Below are 20319 nucleotides of genomic sequence, written 5' to 3'. Positions count from 1 at the left end.
ACAGCTGAATGATGAAGAAATCTGTTCCATAATTCAACATGGAAACTGGTCCATCACATTTTTACTTGAAAATTTAACATGTCAGGGCTGAAACAGTTTCTGATTTAATTTCTGCAATCAGAGCTGCAAAATATCCTTATCTATGTTTAACTACATTACTCCTTCTTCAGTCTACATCTTCTCTACTTACTGCCATATTTTATTGTGCCACTTTCTGGTTTCCTGTTTGAGGCCTAACAGAAGTTTAAAATTTTGACCTATATAGCAATATTATTCACAATTACCAACTTATAATTTACAAATTGGAGTAGCAAAATTCTAAAAATCCTTTATAGTTTTAAATGCTGAATGCATTTAAAGCAGCAGACACACCAACAGAGCATTAAGAACAGCATGGAGATGTGAAAAAAGCGTCTTTTGTGCATTTATAGGAAAACAAATATTTTCCACTTAACCAAATTTGCATGAATTCCACAGGAGTCTCTATTATCTTCATTTGATGAATGTCAAAAAGTAAATCATTTGAAGTATACTTAGGAAGTTCTCAATTATACCTACCACACATCAATTAATTACAGGCTATCAAGAGATGTTGTCGTAAGAAACAATAGCATTTTTTAAATGAAGCTGAAAGTGATCTCTTTCTTTCTTATTCCACAAGACATATGGAGAAAGAAGTTGAAGGCTAAATGCCATTTTGATTATAATAGTTTAAGAGTGACTGTATGCAGGATGCTCTCAAAATGGCACCATGATTCATACTTCACATTCCAGTCTGCCAGTAAAATAACTGTTAAATAACTGTTTGCTAAATCAGTGTTGCCCTTATGCAGATATGATGTGATGTCAAGAAAGCTGACATCATAGTTGTGCTATGACCTGTACAGAGGTCATAGAGATTGCACAATCACAGCATGAGAAAATGACCCAAAAAGAGGAAAATACGAAACTCCCAGTGAAATCTGAACTCTCATGGCCAGCAAACAGCAGTGTATTAACATCCACCAATTTGACTGTATGGCTGCTGTTCAAACATATGCAAGAACAGGGAAGAACAACAAGTGTGTCCATATTTCTTTTCTCCCGAAAAAGTATTTTTCTATCAAAATAAATCTCCATAACATACAAAGGATACAGTGGTTAAGTTCTAGCTAAGGAGTCTACAAGACATGAGGCTGTTAGGATGCAAGACCCCACTGTCCAGGAGCAGGAGCCCTTACTTGGAGCGGGGCCGTTTCCTGGTGTTCCCAGGACTATTGCTGATGCGATACGCTGTGGGAACGCTTCTCTCGTCTCTCCGCCGTTCTGGTGTGTGAGCCCTTCTCCGGGGTGACCTTGATCGTGACCTGAGGAGAGAAAAAACATTCAAAAGTTTGCTTTTTGTTAATTATTTCAAAACTTTTACTTCAGCGGAATTGTGCTTCATCAAATGCAAACAGCTATTTTATACCAACATGGTGCATTTAGTCTCCAAGACTTGTCAGCTACATAAAAATTTATTGCCTATCCAAGACATTTGAGATGAAGTTATCCATTGCTTTTCATGCCCAACAGGGAGCTAAAAAAAGGAATTATTTTTTGGTCTTTTAAAACTTTCTTTTAGTCTAGCCACCTTTTGTGGCAACACATTTTGCTAAAACTGGTATGTAGAAATCCAACTTGCACAAAGCCTGGGATTGGCAGACCTGACCTCGTCTTCTTAAATTGGTGGTGTGCTTCTAGAACTGATGTCTCACAGAGATAAATGCACATTCTTGATGCAGTGGCCGTCTAACACTGACAAGTCCAGGAAATGTCCCGGATGCTGCAGAACAATCCTAGCACAGCCAATATTTTCACCAGTGCAAGTGACCAACAACCCATTATCAGTGTTGTTTGGCACTAGCACTTTGACTTGAAATATTTTTCCTAGAAAAGTGAGGAGATCAAGAAGGGAAAATAGAAAGCATGCCCAGTTAAGATCAGAGAGCTTTAGGTTCACACAATATAGATAATATATACACGCCTACAAGGTCCTGAGCCATTTCTGTTACTCCTACAACAAAAAAGCCCAACTGAAAAGAAATAATCTCAATGGCAGATAACTGTTGCAAATGAACTGCTTTGACACTTCTAAAATCTGATCTTTACCAAGCCATTCAGAAGGATTGAAAAAAAGGAAAAAAACAACAGATTAAAAAACTTGGGTTCAGTCAGACACCTTGACATTTTACCAGGATCTCCCTCAAAAGAGCTCCAGCAGTCAAATCTTTTCATTGCCCAAGTTGCCTGATAATTTTTCCACTCTGCTGCTGCTGCCACTGATGAGCTGCTCAGACTCGGCTCCATGCTCAGTGTCGCTGTGGATGCTGAGAGTCTGTGATATGGAGGCACACACTTCACATCCAGACTAAAATGTCCTAGTTTTGGTATTAACTAGAATCCTGAAAAGGCTTAGTCCCTTAACCAAAAGCTGAACTTTAGTGAAACACGCCTGTATGGACCAGCCTAAAAAAGTCCAAACAATCAGAAAGAAAAAGACATTAGCTTTATTTTTATGAACTGACATTTGTTGTTCTACAGCATTCTTCCAATCACCAAATAGTAAGAACTTTGGCCACTTGCTCCAAACAATTAGAAGACAGCTAATCAGTTTTACTGCAATATGTAAATTGTAACTTTCATTAGACTGTAATTCCAGAAGGCACTTTGTTCCTTTATGACTTATGCTTAGAAGGGTCCCAAAAGTTCAAAGGGTTATGAAGCTTGGCATGTCTCATTACAAAACTGGAATTAAAATTATGTGACTAGACACCGCCTCAGCAATAAGAAAATCACTTTTGTAGGAGAAAAAAACCCAACACCAAACAATCTTTTTTAACAAAGAACAGCTACTTCCAAGCTACTGAGTTCCTAATACTGAGGGTAAAAAGTCTCACACAAACTCCCACACAGGTGCACCCCATCCAAACTTACCACAAAGTAACCTGTTAACAAAATATACAACCAATTACTGCTAATATTCATTAACTGGATATATTATGTGCTTTAGTACTACTCTATTACTAAACAGTATAAAGTAAAGCAGCAATACTGAAAAGAAGTTTAGACTTTCCATCTCTAGTTCAAAATGAACATCCAAATTTCACCAAATCAAATCACTTCCCTTCATCTCCTCTCACACTCACAAAGCAGTAGATTTATCCATGGGTAGGAAACAGAGATTGAGGTGAACATCACTGTTCTTTACAGTTACAGACACGAGCTGGAAGAGCCCACTGCCAACCCAAGCTCTGACACCCTGCATCACCGCCAGAAACAGCTCAGACCCAATTCTTTAACGGTGCTTTGAAGCCCATGAGAAATAAAAACAGTGATTTAGTATTTACTACACTTAATACTAAGATACCAAAACCTTTGTTTTCCAAGACAGATTTAATAAATACGCCCATCTTTGATATCAAGCACTTACTTGTAATAACTAATTACTTCTCTGGGAATGACAGGTCTGTTCTGCAGTACCTTACAGAACTCTGGGACACTGTTTACTGTGTAAATGGCTTGTTTAATCTGTCATGTAAGTCTAGAATTAAAATTGCATGATACCAAGCTTTATAGGACTAATTTTGTTCCAGAAAATAACAAGCATTTATACAGAGAATTGCTGTTAGCACACCACATGCCACAATTAAGCTAGTATTATCTGGGTTCTCTATATAGCTATGATTTTTTTAAACTTGTTACTGTAAAATAGGTTTGGCTGTTAACCAGAGAAATGAATATGGAAAACATGCTCTGAATCAACTTCATGTTATTGGAACAGAATTTTTCAACTTTATTACGGCTGAAGATGCATAAGAAAATATAAAAAATGCAACAGTTTCGAAATTGTATCTTATCACCAAAGACTATTCTTAAATGCAGCAGAGCCTCTAAGCCTCTAACAACGCAAAAATAAATGATAAGCAAGTGATGTAACATGCTATACAAAGAAGTATACTGCAAAGTTCATTTGTGGAATTTCTAAGCACAATATGCATTTTGGAAAAAAAGAATAAGATGATAAACCAAAAAGGAAGAGCTTGCAAAGTATCCTGAATATTCCTCAAATAAAAAGCAAAGAATGTTATTGCAAATTTTGATGTTTATCTACACCTCCCACATTTTACCCCCATTAACTTATTGTGACAAGTTGTATCATAAAGATGATTTTTAATCTGTATTTTGAACAGATTAAAATAAGGCAACATCATTAGACTGGGGCATTCAAATACCACACAGATACTCAAAATAGGGCTGTTTCAAAGTAATTCAGTATCACTGTCCACACAGTAATGACTGTCTCCAAGTGCCATCCACTTAACACACGATGAACACATTAACATCGAGAAACAGTTTACACTTTATTCTAGGAGAGGATGGCTCTTTACGAGACTATTCATTCGGCTGAAAGCTGTAATAATATCCAGTGCTTTGGGAAGCTAGGGAAGAAAACTGCTCTAGGTGAAGCTGAAGAATACTATTCTAAGGAAAACTGATGAGCAAAGATATGTGAAACATGCCGAGCTTTGAATGAAGCAACGCAATGCACTGAACTTATTTTATCTGAAACAACAGTAAAATAAAAACAAATAATAGTAATGGTAAAAAAGTACAAAACCTAGTAATATCTTCTATCTAGGCAACAACACGAGCCTTTTTGTGGCAATTACTAAGACAAGGTACTATTTTTGCCTAAACATTTGAGAATCAAAACTGTATCTGACAGGGTTATGAATCAGCCTCTTGCTCTTGATTATTCAACAGTTTTTCTTTTTCAGGAGCAAGAGCTCTAACTCTGGAAATACAGTATATTAAGGCATAGCACACGCCTTCAATAAAGCACAGTTTTGATCATCGCCATTTCTTCTACGAGGCCTTTCCTGTTCAGCTCTAACTTTTATGAAGTTAAAATATGCAAAATGTTTTCAGTGCAAAATCTGGTGCTGTTTTTCTAAATAATTTTAAAATTCAGCCAGCCAGCATCAAGTTTATTGGAATTCTGAGATTTCAGAATTCAACAGCTCATCAAGGAAATATCTAACCAAATTTAATCAGGTGTTGTGGTGATTCATGATTTTCATGCTGTTGTGTGTGCTTGCAATTTGATTTGTCCCAGGAGGCAAAAACAAGATTAACTCCTACAGATTACCTATTCTTGATGACTTTTGGTTAAGACACAGCATGTCATGACAACATACTGTCAAAGTTTGTCCAATAAGCACCATGTCAGACTGATCATTTCAGTCCAAGTTGTGCTCATTTAATTCCTGGCATCTCTGAATAGCAGAGATTTCTGCAGCAAAGTATTGCTCTTAAACTCAAAAATTGAGTATAAACCAGTAAGTTGTAACATGTTAAAATTCCTGCTAGTGTAGTTAAGACACTTCATTAAACAAAAAAGCACAAGAAAACTACGAAGTTTTGGCACATTGTCATCAGAGGCTAGCAGCTTTTTTCAGGCATGAGCCACAGACAGAGACAAAAAGAGGAAGTACTGTATGGTTTCATATGCATCACATACTTACACAGCTGTGGCAGTATTAATTATGCAATTTGCTTGAACTACAAGCTACATAAGTAGCTACACTGTTCTGTACACTGATCCACAGAATGTACCCTCAAAGCCCTTCCTACTGACCATAGTAACTTCACTGTGGAAAAGCATTCAGATATGACAAATTTTACAGACAGTAAACTCTGAAGGTGCCTAGACCCAAATATCTTTGACGGAATTAACAGTATGAGTAAAACACAATATACATCATATTATAGCTGGATAATTAGCATAGTGTATTTAATCTCATTAATGATTAAGCACAGAGTTAACAGCACTGGGTTACACTCTTCCGTACTATCTCTCTCCTTCACCTCTGTTCACACTCTTCTTGGATTCCTGCCATGTATCTCCATCATATTTTTTCACTTGTTACTCAACTGCTTTGTTTTCTTCTGAGCTTTGCTGCTCAACCACCTAGTACTCTACCTCTATTTCTTGTCTGAATATTGTCTAAGTTACTTTGCTCCAGTAACAGCCACAGATTTATTAGCAAGCTCTCTTCCTGCTATCATAACATTTCTACGTACTATCCCCAGGTATTTCAAAGATCAGGAAAAAGCATTTACTGGTAAAAGTTTTGTAGTATGTAATAAGAGATAATGATTCATTATTTCACTAAAAGGATTTTCAAAAGACCTTCAAGGTGACTGTGACCTTTGCAATGGGTATAAAAACACCTATGCAATGGAAGAAGTGCAAAGACGTTAACCCACAGAACGCTAAAGAATATGTTTGGTTTCCAAACCCACCTTGAATGCCTGACAGTCCTATAGGCAGTGGGAAGTGAGTGTTTTGCTTTTGAATGTGATCTAGACCTGGACTTAGATGATGAATGATACTTGAATGGTGATCGAGATCTTGACCGAGATCTTTTCTTGTGTTTTTTCCTTTTCTTTTCCTTTTCTTCATCCCTAGGAGGATCTCTGCTTCTGCTTGAAGGCCTTTCTGCTTGTTTAACTTCTAAGGTGGGTAAAGTTCTGACTGCAGTCACAGGACATGGTATACTACCGACGCTCTAAAATCAAAGATAAACAAAGAACAGTGATCAGTTTCCAAAATTAGTCAAAGTTAGCTAGTGCTGCACTGGGATTATATAAAATGTGCAGAAGTAAGGCTCACATCTTCAAACACATGCATCCAGAAAAATTTAATGGAGGCCTGTACAGTTTCCCAAAGATACACATGCAAGTTGGTATATGCATCCTAAGACTGTCAGCTTAATCAGGACATAGTTCTGAACTTTTCATCTTTAGTTTTTAGAAGAAATGTGTTCTAAAAGAATGAGTACTATCGGGTATCTTTTAGTCTATTTATATGTTTTACTTAAAACACGATAAACCTGGAAATACAATCAGGAGCTAGTGACATTCAAAGCTAAGTTTTAGTGTCACTTTCCTCCATGAACTGTGCTGTTTGGATGACAATTTCAACAGCAAAATGAACCAGTACTGATAGAAATTACGTCTGAACTTCTCAAAATAAATGTTTTAAATGTAAAGGATTGGGAAGATCACAAGATTTATAAATCTCAAAGACAGAACAGGTCCATGCACAGTTAATGTTCAGTGAGTAATTCCAGCTGAAGGAGATTAAGCAAAATCATACCACAACATTTTCAAATTATCAGCTTGAACCCCAGAGAATTCGGCTCAATGCCTTCTTTAGAACAATTCAAGTCAGGCACCATAGATATGCTCCTCATTTCAAAGCCTGTCATTTCCCCAGCTGCCATTTCAAGGCAACTGGAGAAATCCATTTTCCTGTCATAATTTCTGCTCCACCTTATCTGAGTTTCACTGTTTGATACAAGGATACTTACCATGACTGGAATAAAAAGTAATACATTAAAACCTGAAATAACCAGATTAGAAACAGGTGATCTTTTTCTTTCTTTTTGCTCTTCTCCTACCATGAATACATAAAGACAGTAACTGAACAATCACATTTGAATAATCAAAAAGGCAGCTCTGCTTCAAGTTAGAGACATGACACTTTTTCATGCTTTAACTGATAACTGCTATCACAATATTTACAAACTAGCAACAAAGCAGTACTAAAGAAGCTTGCTTCAAAGATTATAAACATTTTACAGCATGATCATTTGCGTGGTTTACCAGAGGCCTATTTCCAATTTCACAAACTCCCATGTGTAACTGCAGGCACCTCACAGACACCTCATCTCCAGTTTCCTAAGAGGCCACCAGAGTTGACTTTCATTCCTTTGACAACATTATTCACCTCTTGATATGGTACCTGAGCCTTTGCTTTGAACACTACTGAATACGGAATAGCCCAGTCTGCCTTGAAGTAGACACCTCCAGTAGCTTCAAATGAAAAAACTGTAGGCAAAGTAGCATTAAGAGGAAAACGAGACAGGAGAAAAACCCAACGGTTTTCACTGCTCAGGTTTGTTTGGCCACATAAAATACAAGCTCTCCTACCACTGCCAAGAAGGAAGTTCATAAATGAATGACACTGATCAGGCTCTGCCAATATGCAGGCCAGCAGAGCAGTTTCAGAGAGCATGGAAACAAACCTGTTACCTGATGAAATTTATTACGCATCTCAAGGGATGAGAGATTTACATTGTCTGAGAGCTCTTCTAAGAAGTTAAACCGCAACATTCAGATAGCATTCACTGAATCTCACTTCTTTGTCTATTTTTTGGCCTACTAAACAGTACGGGTTTTTTGGCCTTTATTAAATGCTACGCTGTCAGACGAATTCTCTGGCAGAGTTGTTCTTCAGCATTTTATTTGCATGACTGAAGCAAATCTGACAAAAGTAATGCCAAAACATGATTTGACAACTCTTGTTTAGCAGGAATGGATTAGGAAAGAGCTCTGTAAATAGGGAGAATTTATAGCCATATGAGAACAGAAATCAGTACTTCAGTGCATTTGCATATTTGCAGTATTCATAAGCCCAGAACACACATTAGTTATTCTGGGGTTACACTACTTAATCAATACTTAAAGTCAAAATTAGAAATTAACCAGAACGTGCTTATTTCAACAGAAAAAATCCCCTAGCACTGTGTCTGGTTCAACTAGCAAAGGACATCAATAATATTACAAACAGCTTATATGCATTTTACAGCAACTGGAATCCTATGTTAGATCAAAACTGCAAAGAGTGAAGAATGTCAGAACTGTAAAAAGTTAATCAACAATTCTTTCAGTTCACTAAAATCCAAAAGTACTCCAGATTCTTTTCTATCATTGTATCTTTTTTACTCCAGGTTCCTCAAAGCTTATAGTGAAGTATTCCCTGACTGAGAATTAAAAAGCAGCTGTCTACCAGCAATGGAAGTGTATTATTTCTGTATTCATTGATTTGTGGAACAAAGCAAGCTGTTACTTCTATTTAGAAGCTTGTCAGTCCCAGTATTCATGAACTGGCCCAAAATGGTAATCTGAAGAGATTAAAGTATTTCTTATAGAATACGCTCCTACAGAATTTGTTCTATAGGAACTCAAAGACTCAACAGTTTTATCAGGGTTACTCTGCTGCACCAAAAAACACCTTTTAACAGTACACTGACCATGGTAAGGTCTTCAAAAACAGAGATTTTGACAGGGCCAACTGCAAGGAGATTAGTGGCTGTGAATCTGTTTGCTGTGTGGATCAATATACCCTTTTATTTTGAGCACTCTGAAAACTAAAAATCAACGCATATATATTCTTACCTCCTCACCTATCTTAATTAAAATGGCAGTTCCTAATATTTACCCTGGTTCCCCCATTTAATAATGACTTAAGTATTTATGCTATAAGGAATTGCAGCCCTCATGTAGTTTTTTAAAGCAGGGTTATTGCAATAAAAAAGTTCCAAATGCTAGCAAGTTATCTACCCCCTAAATGCCACATTAGTATGTGACATTTATGTTTTTTCTTTATCTTGCTTTTTCAAAAGGACAGATAAATGTACAAGCAAACCCAACCACCCCTCCCATGCTAATCAGAAGATGTAGATACCTAAAGTCTGCAAAAAAAGTAAAGAAAGAAGTGAATGGCTCCAAAATATTCTAAAAAAAATTTATCTTTAAATACTTATGGGATGGGTTTTATTAGTCAATTATATTTTGCTCAAAAATTAACAAAGAAAATACACAAAACCTAAAATGATGTTATACATCATTATTATTATTCCAAAAATTCATGCAGGAATATCTACAGTCCATTGCTAAAAAAGTAGGATAAACTACAGTACTGTGAAAGACATACACTATCTACAGCTGTTGATAACCCTGTTATGCTTGACAAAACTAGAAGATCATCTCATTTTTCAAACACAGCACACTTCTATTTCACTCATAAATAAGACCACTTTCCACAAGAAAAAAATAATTTTTACATACAGGACAAAAGTAAGGACAAGTCATCTAAAGAAACAAATGATAAAACAGAGGTTCAAAACCTGGGAAGATGAAAGAGCCAAAAGAAGGAAAGTTCTGCTTTGTGCCACAGAATCTATATATTCAGAGGCATAACACCAGATGACATTTGGGACAAGCCATTAAAAAAGCATCACTTTCAAATCATGTGCTTGTCTGATTTTGCAACATAATGACTGTGGATTTCTCTTCTATTTAAATCAGATACTAAGGTTTATACAGGTAACAGTTTGGGTATAGCCAACTGGCTTTTGCATGGCTATCAAAGCACTATCACCACTAAAACATTTCTGACACAGAGTAAAATATGACATTTGAACATGCAGAATAAAACATGCCATATCCCACTACCGAGGATATATAATCCTATTTCTTAAAATTTGAATTGAGTTAAATACTTTTGGAATGAGATTTGCATTTCAGATCATGAAACACCTTACTTTATTTGTTCTGAAGTAAAAAAGGCAGTTCAGTGAAGCACTACATATAACCTGGCTCAGCATGGAAGAACTGCAGTTGTTTGCTGTTCCAGGACGAGGAACCTACATTCATTGCAGAATGAAGACAACTTCTCAGGGACACTGACAGATGTGCCAAAGAGTCTATGTGTACCAAGACCAAGAGTCTATATGAATTATACATGTAAGCACAAGAAGAGAATCATCAACCTTTTACTGTTTGTCCATGTCCTGAACAAGGGCACAGACTTCACTGGCTACAGCATCACTGGAAGTTCATCAGTTTTGCAAACTAAAATAAGCTCCATGCTTTCCAAGTACTGGTCTGAGGAAATACTATGCATAACTGTGCTGTTCTAATGCATGCAAGGATGGTAAGGAGCCATTTGTGAAAAGCTGTGCTGCTTCACTGCTCAAGCTTTTTCAGTCTTTTGTTTCTTGCTTGATTTCACTTTAAAGAAAAACAGGAAGCCATATAAAAGAAATAATTCAGCTATGGAAAACACAGAACAGACTATTTTTAAAATTCAGCTGAAGCCAAAACAGCTTAGAAGTGCTCTGTTCTGAGGTACTGACTGTCCTTTACCTGCGGTGAGTAGAATCGATTTCATTCAAAGATGTAATGTACACTCGGTACCAGTGATCCTTCCAATAAATACAAGGTATCAGGAAAATCTGACAGAGGTCACAAATGCTTCGTGCGTTTCATTTATTTCTGCACATCGTGATCAACAGATTTTCAGCGCAAATGTACGCTGTATGTACACATAAATAGCATTACGGGTTTTTTTATATACTTATTAGGCTGGGGCAATGTAATGGAGATTCTGCATCTCCCATAGATATTCTCAACTCCTCTCCATGCTTTATTATGCAACTCAGTCATTCCTCCACTTTTGAGACAAATTTTAAGCTACAAAAATCATGTCACTAAATTAACTCTGATCAGTGTATATCAGTCTTTGTTTCCTGGACTCCTCATTGGATGTTCCTACCCCCAAAACAAGAAATGAAATACATTTAGTGATGTTTTTGGTGGACACAAGTATTTAATTTTTTCTTTCTTTTCTAATTTAATTACCCCAATTAGTTCCATTTACCAAACAACAAAATTTTACATATCTTTCTCGCTCATCTTTTTAACATACTTTATATTACAGCCACTGTAGTTATCTCCTGTTACATTTGCAATCAGTATCTTTAGATGCATCTTTAGTCTGAAACATGGCTAAAAGTCTGAAACACTACTGAAAAAGCTTAAAAAACCAAACCAGTGCTACATATTTATTTACAAGCTGGTTTAGACATCATAATGCAGCATACTGGGTTCTCAGGGTAAATAGAACAGAGGTTAACAAATCACTCATCTTTCTTCAATACGATTTCTTGACTCAAATGGGCTGTTACAAATAGGAAAAACAGGCAAGGAGAATAAAAGGCAGATTATTTGAAATGAATGGAAATGGATGCTTTTTTGAATATGGCAAATGAAAAAAACAAGCTTGAAAAACGTTTATGTTTCAAAATAAGCTTTTATCTGCAGAAGTCTATATACATGTATCTATGCAAGTGTGTCACTAAGCAAACCACATTTAGCAGGAATACTACTTCCAAAGACATTATGGCATTGTTGACTGTTCATTAAAACAGTACAAGCACTCCCAATACAATAGCCAATTTATTTTTAAAAAGCAAGGTCACATCAGAAAACATTTAAATACACATCTGAAATTCTAAATAAACCGTTTAATAATAAACAATTTCTACTGGTAAGAAACAGTGAAACTGATTACTTTAAAATTCTCAAATACACTGGAATTTTTTGTGTAAGAAAAAATAGATGCCTTCTCTGAGACTGTACTTCTGTGGAAGAAGAAAAAGAAGTTTCTAGAAATTCAATTTACTGAGAAGTGGGATAGGGTGTAGTTTTTTGTTGAGAAGTTCACTAGCAAGTTCAGCTTAGAACTTCAGTAAGTTCAGATATGAGCAAGAACATTCGTTTGCTCTTCTGAAAAAGAGTCAGCTCTCACTGGTTATTTCAGGCATTCTCTTAAAGAAAAACATCAAAGGATCCTTAGCTTAGAAATGTCCGTGTCCTTGACAAAGTCCCTTGGGAAAAAGAGCAGAACTGCAAATATGGGGAGTTTTGCATTGTCATTGTCTCTTTGCATTCACTCTTCAGTATATAACTGAAAAGAGAAGTACTGAACACTTGTGTCAGGGAAAATTTGTTAGCAGTAGCAATGAAAAAACCAAACAGGATCTCTTTTGGGATGTGACCAAACTTAATTCACATATCTGCTACTCTCTGCTGGTATGGATCACCTTAACTGCAGGAACGTCTCTTTCAACTGTTCTCTTGAAAGTGTTTGGATGGGTAATCCATGATTTATTTGGAAAAATCGAGAAGTGGGCAATGAACTACTTACTGGAATTCTTTTGAGGGAAAGGAAACAATTGAAAGCCATGTCATTATTTCTTGTAGCCAGTCTGTCACAATCAATAGTTTAAATTTTCCATCGGTATCCAGAGATTACCTTTTGCTTGACTAGTGCAACCAAGAGTGACTTTACTGGCTTTTCTGAAAGCAATGTAATTCCAAACCCAGGAACCCGAGATTCTACTCCAACAATATTTATATTTATAATGTAATGTACAGCAAAACCATCAATATACACATCAAATAAGAAAGTTTCACAGCTTAAGTAAGCCCTCCCAATACTCTTGCAAGATGAGCATTCCAACACTTGGTTCACTAGTACATAGTTAAAACATGGAAGCTTCTTTTCCTTTCTGTACCTGTCTAAATCATCTAGGAATTGTGCAGCCTACTTCTCTACCAGTTCTTTAATGACAGATGAGAGACATACATAAGATAATGGAAAAAACTTAACAGTGTTTAAACTTCAAATTTCTCTCCATTTAGAAAAGCTTCTATTTCATCAGTCAAGTTCATAACACACTGTCAGAGTCACATTCTAGAGGTAAGTCTTCTACCAGCTTTATGGGAAAGAGTAATTTATTTCTTGCTTACCTCACTACTGAAGGAATTCTCCTCTATCTTCTCAGTTTCTGCCTCTGCCAAAGGGTTTTTCAGGGTCTGCAAGAACAAGGCAGCTTTCCTTTTGCGTTCTGCTTGCAGCTGCTTCTCCTTGGATTCTTTGGAGGCCTGTGCAAGTTTCTCCCTTGCTGCAGCTGCTAATCTATCCTCTAGTTTCTGCTTTGCTGAAAAAGACAATTAAGCATTAGGTTTAGAGTGAGTCATGCTTGGGGAACTCAGGCTTCCTTAAAACAAACACCCATCCCCATCACCAACAGCTCCTCCAGCCATTCTCAAGCCTTCCCAATATAGCCATTCAATGACATGATAAGAACATCAGCTTGAAATTAAGAAACTCCAAGCATCTTAATTAATAGATACATCATCTGCTTAATGTAAAGCAGATGTAAAGCAGTGAAGGTGAAGTAAAAACTTCTAACTTAAAATTACAAGAAAATCCAATCCTGATTATTCAGGATACTTGTCCTTTTCTATTTATAAAAGCTATCTAAAGAAACTAGCTCCATAAAATCAGAAGCTTTTTAAGTCTTAAAGTGATGCTAACTCTCCAGTTTGCTCTTTCCACTGATGTGATCTTCACAATTTCCATCCCTATTTATATGTTAATGTTTCTAGAAAGAGCTACTCCAGAAATTTTCAGAAACTGTTTCATCATTGTTACAACCAGCAGATTTTGTTGTGTGTACTTACATGTTGTATGCGATTACATGAAGAGAATAAGCGAATTGATTTAACTATGCACCTAACAGCTACTTTGTGTAATGTTTTTCACCTTTCACTTTCATTTTTGTGCTTGGTATATGTACAAAGCAACCAGATTGTTTTGTTCACAGGTTTTTCAACACACAGATCTTCCTAAGTGTGTTTTACACTTCATTTTTATTATCATACAAAAAACTTCATATTTGCTTTAGATATGTAACACCACAGCATACTTCGTGCTACTGCAGTTTACAAAGCAACTGCTACTTGGAAGCAAAAAACCACCATTTTGAAAATGAAAAACTAAATACCTGTGGCATACTCATAGTTGTAAAATACTGAACTTTTAAGCTGGTAAATACTGACAGAAAATCCACTTTAATAAGCACACTCTGCTATGAAACAGCCTTGGGGAGGAATGGGTGAAACTGGCTTCTTTTAAAGCATTATTTCATTGAAATTCACACAGCATGCCCTTCTGCCCTAATGCACATTAACACGGTAACAGGAAAAACCCATACAAAGATTTAATGGCATTGCATTATAACAGCAACAAAACACCAACAAGGCAGTATCAGTCTATACGGGCGTGCTATATAAATGAAAAATAGCTTGCAGCAATTCACTGCTCGCTGAAGAAAAGGACAAACAGGTATGTCTTTGCTGGGCTTTGTTCATGCAATCTGGAAACTACACAGTCAGTGCTTTACTAGAAGGTTGTAATTAAAAACCCAAACAAAATTCAGAAAGATCAGGCATTAGGAGAAAGCATTCAACCACCCCTGTGTGCTCTAAGTTTGACTTTGTCTGAGCAACCAATGAAGATTTCATTGTTAAAAATAAGGAGGAAATTGTGGGAACAAAATTCTGGTTCTTATAAACATGACACATAAAATATTCAAAACACCTAGAATGTCACACATGGCTGTTTTGCAGTTTGTGTGAAGGACTCAATCCATTTTGTTTTCAGTGCTGCATGGAATACCTTGTTTAGCTTCCAACTCCTCCTGTGTAAGTTGAGGCTTTTTCTCTTCAGGAGCAGTACAAGGAGCGGTAATTGCTGGAGTATGGTTTGATGCACTGTTAGCACTCTCTTGGCCTTCCTTTCCCTCCTCTTCCTCCTCATCACTGTCATCATCTAATTTAACACGGTTTTTCTCCAAAGGAAGAAGGTCATTTTCTTTGGCCTTGATTGCAAAGCTTATTGGAGCAAAGGATGCTGTGAATGAATGGGTAAGATTCCAGGCATCATTAGACTACAGGAGAAGGCAGGTTCAATTTCCTGACTTTACCCATTACTCCTGCAGACTATGCCACAAAAAAAGTCATCATCCTATAACGCTAATTATTTTGGTGGAAAGGACAACATAATCCATTTTTTCTCTTTCTGTGTTTTTAAACAAACATGGGAAACTTCATTTGCAGTGTAAAGATCTCAAAAAAAAAAAAAAACAAACAAAAACCCGGCACTAATCTCTAACCCATTTATCAAAAATAACACTTTTAAGAAAAAAGAATAGAAGAATTTAATTTCTCACTACCTAGTACCATACGGTCTGCTGCAGCACTTATGTTCCTCAAGATGCTTTTTGCATAAATGCCCTATAAGATTGCAATTAGGGAAATTTAAATACAGTAATTAAATTACATACCACAGTTTATAAAAGATAAGCTTTGATTCTGGTAATAATAGGGTAAGGAAATAGGCTCAAAACCAAAGAACTCCAGAATTCCAGGAGAAGAGGTAACTGTGATTACCAATTTTACCCCAATTGTTTGGGATTGAACAAATCCTAAAATGAGATTTTATTTCCTCAGAGGCAGAAGAAAAGTCTAGTATGGATGCCACGTCTGTCTTGGAGGCAAGTACTGCATTTAGGTTATAATATAGTGGGATTTGTACCATATTAAAGGAAATGAAAATAAGTTTATAGGAATCAGATTGCCACAAAATGACTCATTGGTTATATTCCATTATGTAAATTTGAGCAGATTACTACTGTTAAAGTACAGGCTCCAGTTTGCCACTTATTAATAGCAGGACAACAAAACCAATACATATTTCTTGGTGTACATTGCAGCTCTTAATAAGGCATCTTTGAAGGCAGGGAAGATTGTTCCTTCTGCAGGGAAGCTACTCAGGCTTCTCAGAGAAGAAACTGCAGAGTCTGGAGAGTCAGCCAGCCACAGCAAAGAGCCCAGTGTTTGCTGGTTGTGGAGGAAATGTGAGCACAGTGAGAAGCGGGAAGAGAGAATTCCAAGGAACCACAGGGAGTAGATAAAATTATCAGTAATTAGGTAAGCCACTCAGGTGGCAGGAAGGAAGTTTCCATTCATGGAAGCCCAGTTAAAGAGTGCTTTTTCTGTTTTGGTTTTTTTTTTTAGTGGCTTTCAGTTCCAGTAAAAAGATGCACATTTTTAAGTTTTACTGAAAATAAGAATTTTTAACAAATCTTCTCCTGACAGGTCAATAAATTGGCTCCCAGATATAAACAATAATTTCTTCAACTCAAGACACTAATAGTGTGCTAGCTAGCTTTGAGTGGCATCCAGAGAGATCTACCCATTCTTGTCCCTCTGCTGCCATGACTGCAAGAGTAAAAACATTTCATTTAGAAATGAAAAGGGCCTTTTCCTCCAGCATAACTAATGCATAACAACACGGGAAGAATGAGCAACAATGCATCCGCCACATGTATCCTTTCAAATAAGACCACTGCTTTTCTTCAGAATGAATTATTCCACTCTTCCACAAAACTTTTAACTGTCAAGTTGAAAATGACAAAAAAAGATTTTACTGGCATCACTGCTGAAAGCCTTCAACTTTGCACAAAACTGAAGTAAAACAATTTATTGTGTCAGACTATAAATACCTGATAGTCTGATAAGAAATATGAAAGCAATCAAATTACTCATTGCAGACATTTTTTGATGCCTTCAGTGAAAATGTATTTTTCACATGATGAAATTATCTTCCCTACCTTCCCCTGCCTTCTTTTCTTTTTTTATGTATATGTTATGAAATATTTTCATGCCCAATAAATCATGTTTCCATACCTTTCACCAGTTTACCATCACTGACAGCTTTAGAAGGAATATCCTTTTTAGTTCCTGGAACTCCCTTAGCACTCGGCTCAGATGCATCTTCAGGTGCATGTTCATCTGCAAATTGAGTCTCACTCGGTGTATCATTGGCAGCGTCTGCTGGAACATCTTCAGAAGAAGAAACTCCCTTTTCAAAAGAAATGAGCAGAATTACTAACAGGATACTTATGAAATCATTAATACAATGTCTGTGGAGCTGCAGCTTTGTCAGCCATTTGAAAAATCACATAATCACACTACAGGTGATTTTATATCACTCAGCACTCATGACCATAATTGGGCCCCACGTCAACCCACAGGTTGTAAAACCTCCAGACCTACAGTAAGAACATGTTATTTTACAGAAAGAAAATAATGTTCTTCAGCTGATACACTTTTGCCAAAACTGCTTTAAAATTATATTTTTAAAATTAGACCCTAAAAACATGTACTTCTTCTGTATATTTATTTAGGTCTTGATTTCCAGGGTCCCAAACCAAATCCATAAAGTCAATTCCAAGGGAGAGGGTGAAAGCTTGTGACATTTTTTCCTCATGTACAACTGCACATAAATTTTTCGCAGAATCAGATTTCACGGGAATAATGTTTGATTTGTTCCAACATTCTGCTGAAGAACACTGGGCCTAGCAAGGCTTTTTTGTTGCAACAGATATGCTGAGATTTTCAAGGAAGTAAAGAATTACTGGTTCTACCATTACACGACTGAATCATTCAGCATGATTTCTGAACTCACAGCAAAAAAATTTCAAGAAGGATATTATAGAACATTCAAAGCATTTACACAGTGAGTCGTGTGATAACATTAAGTAATTTAACATAGTCAACCAAGAGTTTGGTTGCTCTGGCTGTTAAGCATACATGACATTGAAATTGAGACATTTAGCAGATCTTCCCTGCAGCCATTCCCTGACCAACAGAACTGATTTCTGAAGGTCCTCAAAGGGGAAAGCACAATGAAATCAAGCACTTCACCCTGTATTTACTGAAGTCAGTAGTACGGTTTCTTATTAATTTTAATGGCCAAAAGGAAAAGCATCAGTTGCATTAGTTGCCTATACATATATTACTAGAGCATAAAGATATCAAAATCATTATTTTAAGAAACTGAAGAGAATGGCATTATCTACAAAGCCATGCAGTACAAAAATACATATTGCTATGCTTGACCTCAAGGGACTTAAACCAGTTTCAGTTTCTTTTTAGCTGTACTCATTTGAACATTTAAAATGAATCCTTTACTATTATGCTTTGGTTAGTGTACAATTTCCCCCCAACTACATGTTAACAAGTCCTTATTAATTATGTAAGTATTATGAATTCAACCCACTGGTTTGCAAATAACACTTTGTAGAACAACAGTCAGCATTGTGGCACAGGACAATTTTGGTTGTAATTTATCAGCTGAATATGATCATATTTACCACGGCTTATCTTTATAAACAGTGTTTCCAAAACATTTTTTCACTATTAAAACAAAACATCAGACACAAGTGTTCCAAACAGCAACCATTATTGAATTTCTTCATTTTCCACAAAGCAATTCCGAGGAGTTTACCCACAGGCCTACCTTCTTCAGTTTAAGGCTCCCCAATCTAAGCCTTGAGATGACAAATGACATAGGGCCTAAAAAAAAAATAGCTCTTTCCCATGAAAAGTTAACATCAGATAATGTAGTTCTGATATTATTTGCAAATTTCTTTTCAGTAAGAGAACAATCTAATTATCTAACATGAGAATAGTTAAAAACATGGATGCCAAGTCTGGCTACCACTTTCTAATAACATGGACTAGAAGAAGCAAAGCAAGTAGGAAACGGCTGTGAGATTCTGAAGCTCCAGTATTGCTGCAGTCATGACTGGACTCTAAGAAAACCTTCCTCAGAAGAAAGCATGTCAGAAAGCTCCTCCAGCCTCTGTGCTACTGTTGTACACAGAAGGACAAGGCATATGGGAAGGTATGGGGGTTAAAAGCCATAGTTAACCCTTCTGACAGCAGAACACTAATCACAATCCTACAAAGCTCTAAACCTACACAAAGCATATTTTCCCTTGTATAGAAAGCCAGAAGATTTTCAGGTTGTCATTTTATATTACAGCCACAGTGGAGTGGCATATAGTAAAAAGCAAGAATTAAATATCACACCACCTCACAGATCCTTACTTTAATGCTGTACAAAACTAAAAAACAAAAAAAAGCATTCACATCCTTTGCTGATCAATTTCTTCCTAACTCAGTGTTCCACTTTTAAAATATCTCATGGTAAGACAACTGATAAGTCCTTTTCTCACATTTACTGCATTTTTAAAAGAAGCATATATAAAAATACACATACCTGGCAATTGTCACCACTCTCTTTTTGAAGGAAGAACTGTTTTTTAAATTCATAATATGCATTATACTGGTGCCATGGTTGCAGGAATTCAAACCTGTTGAAAGAAAACTGAGCATGTGAAAATGCACATGAACATAGCTAATACTAACAATTCCTTACCATCTAGTCTTCTCTAGCAAATGGATTGTTATTTGATGTTTGGAAGCACTCTTACTTAATCCTAAACTTCAGATGATAGAAATTCAGAGCATGCTTACTAGAGACATTTTTTACAGATTGGTTGTTTTGATAATTTGAGCAATAAAGCTTTCCCATTGCCATTAAGTATGTCCCTAAATTTCAATTAAACAAACAAGCAAACAAACAATAATACTTCTCTTCTCAAAACCTGCATGTCCTGCAATTTAATATCTTAAAAAATTAAAACCTTAGTTTTTGAAATAGCAGTTTAAATAACTTTTTCTCTTACCTGAGATCATTCTTGGCACGAACACTAGTTTCAAATTTTACCCCATTCCTAGCAACATACTCAGCTAGCTTGTCAATGACAGGCTGGATATCTGGAGGTGGAGGTATAATGGCAACCACTGGAGCAATTGTGCTGAAAACATCACAAGTAAATGTTTTTTAAAAATAGAACAAAAACCTTTCAGACTCTTGCTTTAACAAAAAAAAAAAAAAAAAAA

General features: G+C 36.3%; 1 protein-coding gene across 2 annotated transcripts in view; it reads right to left on the bottom strand.

The window, feature by feature from the left end:
- The window catches only part of SFSWAP (splicing factor SWAP), a 36897-nt gene that overhangs the window by 4583 nt on the left and 11995 nt on the right, over nt 1-20319 (bottom strand). Inside the window, exons 9-16 of one of the 2 annotated variants that reach the window (XM_066561918.1) lie at nt 20103-20234; nt 19634-19727; nt 17254-17428; nt 15182-15415; nt 13468-13658; nt 6328-6593; nt 2201-2356; nt 1221-1346 (exon numbers count right to left, since the gene is read on the bottom strand). In XM_066561918.1, coding sequence (XP_066418015.1) covers nt 1221-1346; nt 2201-2356; nt 6328-6593; nt 13468-13658; nt 15182-15415; nt 17254-17428; nt 19634-19727; nt 20103-20234 — 1374 coding nt within the window. The remainder of the gene's footprint in view (nt 1-1220; nt 1347-2200; nt 2357-6327; nt 6594-13467; nt 13659-15181; nt 15416-17253; nt 17429-19633; nt 19728-20102; nt 20235-20319) is intronic. The other variant, XM_066561917.1, reaches the window with a different exon arrangement.

The sequence above is a fragment of the Molothrus aeneus genome, chromosome 18 (genome assembly GCF_037042795.1).
Source record: "Molothrus aeneus isolate 106 chromosome 18, BPBGC_Maene_1.0, whole genome shotgun sequence".
Taxonomy (NCBI): Eukaryota; Metazoa; Chordata; class Aves; order Passeriformes; family Icteridae; genus Molothrus; species Molothrus aeneus.
Note: the sequence above shows the minus strand (reverse complement) of the source record. Positions and strands in the feature narration are given on the sequence as shown.